The sequence below is a fragment of the Vanacampus margaritifer genome, chromosome 7 (genome assembly GCF_051991255.1).
Source record: "Vanacampus margaritifer isolate UIUO_Vmar chromosome 7, RoL_Vmar_1.0, whole genome shotgun sequence".
Taxonomy (NCBI): Eukaryota; Metazoa; Chordata; class Actinopteri; order Syngnathiformes; family Syngnathidae; genus Vanacampus; species Vanacampus margaritifer.
In genome coordinates this window covers 8,596,651-8,608,202 of record NC_135438.1, presented here as the reverse complement: position 1 = coordinate 8,608,202, position 11,552 = coordinate 8,596,651, and the positions used below count along the sequence as shown (strand labels likewise).

General features: G+C 38.0%; 1 protein-coding gene across 1 annotated transcript; it reads right to left on the bottom strand.

Annotated features, from left to right (window-relative positions):
• Position 1: 1 nt before the first annotated feature.
• c7h19orf67 (chromosome 7 C19orf67 homolog) lies at positions 2–11,195 on the bottom strand. The gene is made up of 15 exons (XM_077570056.1): positions 11,119–11,195; positions 10,794–10,902; positions 10,260–10,398; positions 10,054–10,177; positions 9,771–9,880; positions 9,459–9,632; positions 9,239–9,376; positions 7,742–7,879; positions 6,180–6,211; positions 3,760–3,872; positions 3,507–3,614; positions 2,614–2,723; positions 1,472–1,657; positions 1,251–1,388; positions 2–853 (listed from the first exon to the last, which is right to left on the bottom strand). Exons 2-15 carry the CDS (start codon positions 10,867–10,869, stop codon positions 697–699), a joined length of 1,743 nt encoding a protein of 580 aa, XP_077426182.1. The 5' UTR covers positions 10,870–10,902; positions 11,119–11,195; the 3' UTR covers positions 2–696.
• Between the last annotated feature and the right edge of the window lie 357 nt (positions 11,196–11,552).

The window sequence follows — 11,552 nt, the reverse complement described above, 5'->3', positions numbered from 1 at the left end:
CTCCAGGATTTTTATTTATTTATTTTTTTGTACACACACAGAGCACCATAGAAATATTCATTTACAATCTTCCTTCCTCCATATGACAAATTCAAAGAGGGAATTAAGGCCAAAGTGAAAACGGGAATAAACTGCAATTTTTATTTTTGCCAAACTCGCTAAAAAGACAAAGTGCCGTTTACATTCCACACAACCTTGGAATCCTGCTTGTAATAAAATAAATGAGCCTCTGGTCCAAACCTTTACTTTATTTTTATATTCTTATTGCAATTCATTGTATACGTTCACATCACAGCATATTTGTGGAATCTGTCAGTCTCTTTACTTAACTCCTTCCGCCAACATTTCTTGGCTGATTCCAAAGTAATATTTTCTACATACTGTACCAGGTATACCCCACCCACCTCAAATTCCATATTTTTCACAGTACAATTCCAACACTCCCCCATAAAATTCCCAAATAAAGACTTTTTACATTATTCTAACATTCTTCCACATCTGACTTTGAACATTTCAATAATTACCAGTATGCAGAATTTCAGCACATCCGCATGCCGTTTCTACAGAAGCTTGCATTTTCCAGTTTGAGTATCTTGAACAAATTGGTGAGCACATGACCTGATTAATGACTCCCAAGCTCCTTGCTTGTAATGAACATGAACCCTTGGTTCGAACTTTTCCTTCTTTACAAAAGCACTATACAGTCCTGTGAACCCCGGACGAGCTCCTAACTGAGATGACTGATGACATGAGCAGCTGCAGCAGGTGTTCCGTGGCCGTGCAGCTTGATGGCTCTTGGCTGCCCATAAACAGCAGCTTCTCAAAGGCGCCCTCGGGAACTTCACATTGCACCCTGAAGCAACAAATACAATATGGTGTCTCAAGTTACAATTCGTGAAGAAAAAAACAAAAAGATATCTTTCTGCATGCTGATGTTGCAGGTGAGTTTACCATTTTACTTTGAAATGCTTATTTTAAGGTTGTTTTAACTTCTTTCCACACTCACATATAACAGTTAAGGGGGTGGGGGATGACAGGTAAAGCCCACTCGAACATCTTGAAGTTAATCATAGGCACTTTAAAAAAGTGGCAGGTTTGTTTACTTTAATTGAACATAAGATTAAATGTAATTGGTTCTTTTTTAACACAGCCACGTCCCCAGTTATAGGGTGTGCACACTTTTGCAACCACATCTCAAATATGTTATTATTTTTCCCAATTGATCAGACTTTTAATACCCGCTATATTACCAGTCATAAATGGTCTCCGTCTTGGGATCAGGCTTCACTTGTACCCACTGACCAATGGACCACATCCGCACCGATTTGGATTCTGAGTTGTCACCATCTGTGTGCAAGTTGGGGATATCCTCGTAGCACAGGAAGTAGCTGGGCAAAAAAAAGAAGAAAAAAAGCAGCTTTTGGAGTAAAAAAAAAAGAAGGTGAAAACAGGTGAAAAAAATAAGACTCACTAGTCTGTCTCAGGCTTGCTCCTTCCATCTTTTGTTCCATTGAGTCGCTTGACGTTCCAGCGCATGCGCTTGAACACACCGGTGTTGACTCTGGCCAGGTACGGCGTGGGCTTGCAGTAGCGGAACGCGGTCACGCTCAGCCTCAGCTGCTCCAAAACTATGCGGCCGATGCAGAAGTGAGACAGGCTGGGGACAAGAGAGGAGAAACGGCTACTAGTAGGTGTTTGTTTATTTTTATTTTTTACTACAAACATACACGTACCCGTCGCTACCCATGCGTATGGTGAGTGACTCATGTTACATTTACACATTTAGGAGCTATGCAACCAGACTGGCGTTTTTGACATTAAGTGCTTGTGGTAAAATTAAGTGGATAAAATAATTTTCAGTCAGAAAGTTGCCAAGTTTTCCTGGAGTTTCTTGCCAAGAAACTAGGAAAGCTAGCTAGCTAGCTACGTGTCTCCGTAGAAGAAGAATGGGATAGCAACAAATGTCCAGTGTGAACCTGTGCGCTCTCGTACGCCCTCTACAGTCCGACTGCCATACTGCAGGAGAAAGACTACTATAGTGTGGAAGTAGAATACTGTCTACCTCACCTCATACTTTATATGCTGTTTAATGCGATCAGGATAACTAAATATGTTAACACAAAAAAACAAGTACATCGATCAGCCCGACTAGTTCACTGTACAAGTGTCTGAAAATATATTAGAGATGTGCAGAGACAACAGGCACTTGCCAAAAGTCTCCTGTGTTGTTGTACAGTCATTTTACCAATAGATGGTGCTGTTGCTGTTTTTTGTGAGGGTTTACGCAATCTGAGCTGCGGTAGGGTGCTCACTTCCGCACTTTGGTTTTACAGTATTATGAAACGGTGAACAACTTTTTGGACGTTTATCACAGTTTAAGAATGTTGAAATGCTTCTTAAAACTTTGCTTATATAATCAATACTTCTTTTATGATGGTGCCAGTCAATAATTTACATTATTTATTATGGGGAAAAATGAGAACTGGCTTCACAGAACAGATGGCGTGTTAATTAGTAGGTGCCACTGTAATTTTATTTTTTTCTGTTGAATCACATTTTTGTATACATACAGTAAATGTAATTGACAGTGTTTGTGCGCGCAGGCGTACTTACTTGTCAGGCTCGGACTCGTCCAAAGTGAGGAGACTATTGTTGGCGAAGGTCAGCACCAGATGTTCCAATGTGTCACACATCTGCTGCGAGAACTCCGTCAGTTGTACGTACTGCATGCATACGCACACACACACACACACACACACACACACACACACACAAAATGTCAAAAGGTATTATTGTTATTATGTAAAGTTACATTTGTTATACTGTAGTTTGGATACTTGCTGAAGTGGCTGTGATCAGTGAGTAAGGACATTTACTTGATCACTTCAGAATCAGTTGGGTCAGTCTTGGGTTGTTTTTGACCTAACTCTTTTTAGAGTGATGGGTTATTCATTTGACCCAATTTTTTGGGTTGCATAAATAACCCCAAAATGTTGGTCAGTCCCTTGGTTATTTTTGACCCAACTGGTTTTAGAGTGATAGATTATTTATTTGAGCCAACTTTTTGGGTTGCGTAAATAACCCAATAAATGTGATAATCTATCACTCTAAAAGCAACCCAGGGACCGACCCAACTTTTTGGGATGCAAATGAATCCCATGTACAAAAACACAACAATCCAATGTTGGGGTTGACACAAGGTTGCCCGAAGCACCAAATGAGGAGCTTGCCTGTTGTAAAAAAAAATAGGTCACCAGTTATAGAGAATTGTGATTAAACATTTGAAAACATAAACACAGAGATTTATAGAAATAAAGTACGACATAACAATATTAGTTTCCTTCCTTTTGTCAAATAATTGTTGAGATCTGTCAGGGATCATTAACATGATTAGTGTCATCATCTAGCTTAAATTATTAATACTAACGGGTAAAGGTAATTAAAAAAAAAAACACTTGATATAGAGTCTTCAAAATGCATAAAAGTACAAATATTGAGCTTTGTACCATATCAGGGGGCAGCTGCATGGTTCGAGCTGTGGATTCCAGAAAGTTAAAGTATGGTTGGCAAGCGTAGGTGAAACTCCTCACTGCGGCAACCTCAAGTCCCGATGGCTGGAAATGAAGTCATTTCAACAGGTTAGTGCAGTTGCTGAGAATATAACCACATGCAATCATAGAAAAAGCCTCTTGTGAGACTTCAGGACAAAAGTAAACATCTTGACATCCGACTGGTTTTCTAATGGAGATGCCCACTCACCGCTGACCGGCTGACCCTATGTTGCACTTGGGCCGACTGTCCGGGCAGAAGGTTGACCGTCATCGCTTCGGTATCATTTGCTGACATTCTCAGAAGGATCTTTCTTACCGTGTCTATTTACAAAAATGAAACAAAGTCAAACTTTTTTAAGTAAGAGAGGCCTTTACAGGGTGTCTTTTGCACCACTAATGGCGTGGCTAACTGCTAATAGCGTGTGTGTGTGTAAGCATTTTGAGCTAGCTCAAATTATCCACTTTTACTAACAAGCTTTCCAAGAAGATATGTCAGCCAACAGCAAAGCTGTCATGTTTCTGTCAACCCAGAAAAAGATGTATTTTTTTTTTCCGGCACTGCCAGAGTAGCACATATGAGCGTAATTCCCCTAGCTAGGGCTAGCTTTGATTAGCTAACGCGGTTAACTAGCTCTGAGGAGCAAAGAGAGGAGAATGGATTTTAGATTTGTAATTTTTTATATTTTTTTAAGTATGTCTGTGTGATGTATTTTAAGTTTTTACAATTTTGTCATGTTAGGAGATAGATATTGATTGTCAATTGCGTTAAATGATCATGTCTACACTACATGGGGGAAGATGAAGGGTTTGCTGTGTTCCATGATTTATTCTTATGTGATATGCCTCTCTCTGTAGGCTAATGCTGCACGTTGATATGCTTTGTATATTTTGTAAAAATTGTGACAAGTGTTTGCATTATGTACGGAAGCGTAATTGCCGCCACACCAAGAAAAAAAAAACAAGAGCCATATCACATTTTAACATGATAAATATGTTAAAACGTGAAACGAATGTAAAAACGTGAAAAATGTCATGCAAAGTTATCATCGATGCATGTACCGAAAGGCTTTAGTTTGTCGTGCGATAAAATTAGGCCCGGGATTAACGTAAACACGTCGGGATCAGCCGTTTTCTCCTTTCGCCTTTGCTCAACACCACGGGGGTCTAAAAACGTCAACAGACGTCCCACAGTACTCTGGGTCACAACATGGACGCAATGGAGAAGGTGTAGCTTGTGGCCGTGGAGCCGTCCGTGCCCCTCCAGCTGATCCAGGATGAAGGATACGACCTCCGGCGGGTCCGACTGATTCTTCCTCCTGTACAGGCCCATGCACTTTAAATTCCGTCTGAGAGTACGCATACTTATTACAACGCCATCAACTGTGCTTAGCAATTGTAAAATCTCGCCATACGTAAAACATGATATGGCTCTTGTTTTGTCTTTTACTTGGTGTGGCAGCAATACGCTTCCATAATTATGGGATTGATTGGGTCACATCACGCATGTCCAGACTGAAGGCCAACAGTCTCAAATGTACTTTTTGTGACAGTCGTGTGATTTATTTATTTATTTGTACATACCATGGCTCATAAAAGGTTAGCAAACACTGGTCTAGGTTACCTGCTCCTTACTGGATCGCAAGTTAGCAAATTACAACGTTTGCATGTGATGTTAAAAAAAAAATATTGGCGCTAAATAAATGTTTAAAAACGAAGATTAAATGCAGGTGTAAATCTTTAGCATACCACGTTTTGAGAATCACTGTATTACTGTGATCATTTTTATTATTATTTTTAAGACCCTAATGGTGGTTATAATAATTCCTACACACACAAACATAGCCGCACAAGCAATTATTTTACAACTTAATACTAGTACTGTAGTATTTTTCTAATGCAAAGTAAGCGAAACATACTGCAAACAGAAAATATATTGTGACTTAAAACAACATAAATTAAATGATTATTCTATTCGCACATCCCTATCTACAACATCTGGAAACTTACAAGATCTTTCTTGATGTTGTATTCTAATTAACAGCAGAACAAGACACGGGTTTGACAGCATCTAATAGGTTCTCATTACATACCAGCAGCGTCTCTCTACTGATCTCAGCAGCCTTCCTTCAGTGGAACTGATGATTTGGAACTATGCAAGTGTGTATTGAAAGATAATAAGCTCTTTCATTCTTTGTCAAATATTATCAAAGATCTATGACATCAACACCACCAACAGAGCGATGATTTGATACGAATCCTTAAGTAGCGGTCCTTTTTCATATTGCCTTTTTTCCCCCCCATGGTCCAGTAAAGGATAATGGGCGGAATTTTCCCCACAATAATAATAATAATTGCAAATTATTATTAGAAATAGATTTTCATCGACTACATTCTTCTTATCCCTCGGACGGCCGTTATAACACACATTTTTTCAATATTCTACAATCTTTATACGTTAGAATGCTTTTCTCGCCGAATCTGAATGAATCTATTAATGACCTTTTGACATGCAAGGGAATTGTTTTCAAATGTATTGCAAATTAGAGTTATAAATAAATAAAAAAGTAGGTTTTGATACAGATCTGCTAATAATAATAATTTTTAATTTTTTAAAAAAACAAAACTTACCGGAAAGTACAATGAAAACTGTCTTCGCAAATTGGGATCAATGTAGAAGAGTGGCGTGAATGTGGTCAAGTTTTAAAATTTGTGTGCGCGCCGGTTGTGCAGTTCATCAAAGCAAATCATCAAAGGCCTCCTATGAAGACACATGCCACATATCCAATATGAAAGAGACCTTTTCTTTTTTAAGATCTTCTCTTTTTGCATTGAGCAAGTTTATTCACATCCACTGTTGCACGTTGTGATGAAATGCAAAAAAACTCACATCATCTAGTGGACCACCGAGACGTGGTGAACACAAATTGTGCATCAAATTGTTTTTTTATTTAATGTTATCTTTTATTATCGTTTTAGTGTTCTTTTATCATTTATGTATGATTGTCTGCAGTAGTGTAGACGATTCTTTTATTTTTGTATTTATCCCATCTTTTGGTCATTTCTTGTGATGAATGTTTGAACAATTATGTCACAAGGCGGCTTGTTGTTTATGAAGTCACTGATGTCACAAGATGCATATGATGAGATGAATATAAAATGATGTCACTGGGCTTTCTAGTGATGATATTTCAGGGAGAGAAAAAAATATCTCAAAACATACAAGGGGTTATACAAGTTCTTTTAGAAAGGCTAAAAAGTGAACAAGCTTGGAGACGCCACCGGACCGGTATTAGACAAAAACTGTATTGTTGAATGGAAATAAAAATGTTGATATGCTGAACATTTTCACTCAAAATTCTGCAAATTTTTCTTCCGTCTTTGATTCAAGGTTATCAATCAAATCTAAAACTCCTCTTCACTGCCAGTGCACTAAAGCGTGGATGTGCATGCAGAATGCATATCGGCTTGTGCTCTTTTGTAAACTCAAAATTGTAAATTGAAGTTGTAAAACTCAATTCAGCTAAATTGTTCTGTTGTCAGACTTTGGTTTTGATACCTTGTTTCAGTTTATCTGTTTTTGATACATTCTTAAATCATCAAAATGTGTTATGAATTTTATTAATCCGTGGGCAGTATTTTATTTTGGAATTGCTTGAAATATATTTTACCTTTTACCACTCAGTACCTTATCAAAGTTTTAATTCATTACCAGTCCTCATTGATGCTGAATTTAACTAGCTCACGGAATTTCGAATCGCTACTGCCACCTGTGGCTGGAAAATGAAACTGCATTTTCTCTTCTTCACGTACACAACGCGCACATTACTTCACGGGAAATTCCTTGTCTCTCCCCCCCCCCCCCCCCTCTTTGCTTTTTAGTGAGTATCGACAGGCCTTTCCATCCTGTCCTTCTGTTTGGTCATTGTTGTTTGCGTTTATTGGACGGATTGAGCCTATTCGGTGATATTTCATTCTCATGAATGGCATTTTCAACACTAATATTCAGACATGAGGTAGGAACAACCTTGTGACCTTAACAGGGGGCAGTATAACAAAACAAGCTCAGCTTATGGAGAGAGAGGTTATATTGACCCTCTCACGTGACCCTGAAATCCTGCTTGTGCTTAATATGTGCCCCTGGTCAAACATTTCCAACAGAACAACATTGCCCTCAACCCTCCGAATCTCACTGAAGTGACTGAGATGAGCTGTCCTCCTGGGACGTGAGCACCCCCAGAAGGTGCTCGGTGGCACTGCGGCTGGACGGCTCTTGTTTGCCCACCAACAGCAGCTTCTGGAAGGCGCCCTCTGGGACGTCACACAGCACCCTGACGCAAGCACATGCACAAGTCAGTCAGATGCTAGAGATAAAAATTAAAAAAAAAAAGATAAATAATAATAAATAAAAATTAGGTGTGTCAGGCAATTACATTTTTTTAAATATCGTAATTAACTCATTCACTGCCATAAATTCATTTAAAAAAAGTTTTTTTTTTAAATTCAGTGCGTCAGGCGATTATTTTTTTTAATTGTAATTAATTGCATGACTTCACTAATTAACTCACTTAATCAAAAATTTTATATCTGTTCTAAATGTACAATAAAAAAATCTAGGTTTACATACTCTTAAAAAAGTGAGAAAAAAAGTTGAACTAATAGAAATAGTTCAAATTAATTGTTGACATTTATAGCCGTCAATGGCAGTGAATGAATAAAAAAAAAAGATTATTAAAAATTCAGGGAGTCAGGCGATTAATTTTTTTAAATTGTAATTAATCGGTTTTCATACTCTTGTTAACAATGTCAATGGCAGTGAATGAGTTAATCACATGACTTCAATATAACACGATTAATCGCAAATTTTATATCTGTTCTAAATATATAATAATTTTTTTCCTACTTTTTCATACTGTTAACATGAAAGTGGAAATAAATTGCACTAATTGAAATATGGCTGCATCTTTAAGTCATTGAATCAGTAATGTCATAATAATTCATCAAATTGAGTTAAAATTAAAAAGATGTACTGTACTTTAAAAAAACGTGTGATATTGTGCTGTCATTTTTTTGCCACTAGATGGCATAATTGCATTTGTAAGACATTGGTGACAGCTCAGTGCATTTCTCTTTTCATATTAAGAGCTATCTAATCTTTAACATGAAGTAACTTCTGCACATTTTTTTAAAATTGTAAAATACAACTTGACCCCAGTTTCCACAAATATATGCATTATTATTACAGCTAAATTTTGTGGTGGACGTGTCTGCTGTGTTGCGACTGGAATTCCCCCAGTACATGCTTTCAAAGTAAGGGGTGGTCATTAATCGTGCGTATAAAAAAAAGTAGTGGCGTTAAAGAAACTTTAAATTAATGCACTAATTTTGACACCCCTTATAAAAAGAAAAAATATCGGGACATTTTTTTCTGAAAAGTGAGGGGGGGGAAACTGAAAAATAAATAATAAATATCGGGACAGGAAAGCAAAACACACCTTTGTCCTGGTTGCTCAGTACAATATGGCTTAGTTGGCAATAAAATTTAAGGAGGAACTGAATGTTTATCGCAAAGTAAATTAGTTGAGACACAGGTGTATACTCCCTCAACGTGTTTCATCTATTTTGGTTTGATTGTACTTTTCATGTATTCACATATGAGAATCAATGAAAACAACTACAGTTCATTTTACCAGTCTAAGATGTCTTCCGTGTTGGGGTCAGGCTTCACCTGCACCCATTTACCGATGGACCACATCCTCATCACTGTGGAATCTGATTTGTCACCATCTGCTTGCATATTGGGAATATCCTCATAGCACAGGTAATAGCTGGGGGGCGGGAGAAAGCAGCTTTTATTGGGGGGGGGAATAAAGCCAAAACGTAAGGAAAAAATCTGAAAATAAGACTTACTACGTTGGCTCGGGTTTGTTCGCCCCATCGAGTCTCTCCACGTTCCAGCGCATGCGCTTGAACACGCCGGTGTTAACAATTGCCAAGTACGGTGTGGGCTTACAGTAGCGGAACGCGGTCACTCTCATTCTCAGTCGGTCCAGCTCTATGCAGCCGATGCAAAAGTGAGACATACTGGGGAGACCGCAAGAGAATACTTATCGATCACCTCCAAACTTTAGGTTTAAAAAATTTGAATTAAACCAAAATTTCTTGACAGTTAATGCCCGCCACTCACTAAGCGATGCAGTTTGTTTGTGTGTGCGCGTTTACTTGTCAGGATCGGTCTCATCCAAAGTGAGGAGTTTGCGGCTGGCGTAGCTCAGCACCATACGTTCCAATGTGTCACACATCTGCTGAGAGAACTCCAACAGCTGCACACGCTACACACGCACACACAGAGTATGTACTGTATATTGAATGCAAACAGTAAACATGTCCACACTGCAACTCATACTAATAACTAATATTGTCAAAACAGGCCTTATAACATTATGAATGGCATGCGGCAAAAGAATACTTCGTCATGCGACAGTTACCAAGATTGAGTGCGTACCCTGATATCACCAGGCAACATCTTGGTTCTAGCTGTGGATTCCAGGAAGCTAATGTAAGGCTGACATATGTGGATGAAACTTCTCAGCATTACAACACAAAGTCCTCTTTCTTTTTTTGTCTTACTGCAATAGAACACATAATATAGAGACTGATTTTATTCTCTCTTTTTTTTCATGTATAGTTTATCCAAACAAAACACCTTACCGTCTGACACGGTTTAATTCCGTGGCTTCGTTGAAGGAATACTGGACCTTCTTCTTCATGGACCGGAGGTTCCACTTGAGCCTCCTAACTGGCACGGAGTCGCTTGACGATGGATGGCCACTCGGGGGCGCCAAAGCCTCTGAAATGAATTTTTTATTGACATTGAATTAAGTCTGCAATGGCTCTGTGTCGACGATATTAACTATATTAACTTTAACATGGGTCCAATAATGTGTTAAATCTTTCACAACAGTCAAAAACCATTTAAATTATTAGTCCCAATGATATCTATCAAAACACTTTTTTTTTTTTTTGTAACAAGTAAAAGTCGATCTGTGTTCAAATATGACCACTTCTAATTAATGTCAAACATTGCATCTTAAATTCCATCTATTTGTGGTGTGTCACTAGTCTCGGAGGGTTACAAGGCTGCCGATAAGTGACTCAAAGAAACATTTGTTAGTGAATGAGTGTGAAACTTCGTCGAAAAATGCCGATTGTCCCGTGTGACATACAAGGTGGTCGCCCATTTACCGCAGATCCCCTCTGGTACTCGAACCGACTCTCCTGGTTGAGGTTCATCCTCGGCGTCTGTCATGTTCGCTGACATTCTTGTCACGTTTTACCAAGTCGCCTCGAGTGTCTGGTTAAAAAAATAATAGCAATATTATTATTAATTTAACGAGGAGGAGGAGGTAACGCGGCCTCTCGCGCAATGCTAATGGTAAGCTAACAGCTAATGGCACTCATGTGAAGTTCGAAGACGCGACCAAAAGTGACCAAATTAATAAAAATGATTAACAACTACATACACGACGTCTATTTGTTTATCGTCGAATTACAACAATAATGAAATGACCTAAGATGCTGCTGATGCTATTTCTACGAAGAAATCGATGCTTGCTGCTGTAGAGAGTCTAACAACGAGGGTGAAAGTTCAAAGGTAGTGAACCCCCAAATTAGAAAAACAAACAAAAAGTAAAAAATGAAATAGAATAAACTTTTTTTGCTGTAAAATTTATTATACTGTAAGTATAATTACAGCATGACCTTGACTACAAATGTTAATGTAATATAATATTTTCATTTTTCACGTTTTAAAATTAATATGCTGGTTATAACAAAAATGTGTTACTTTTAATATATGATGTGTTTACATAAGTATTTTGTGAGATCATTTGCATAATAGTATACTTGCCAAGCATTATTTTTTTTACTTACTGGTACTGTCACAATATTAAGAATAAAATTAAATACCAATTCGCTTGCAAAAACATGTTTAGTTTTGTCTGT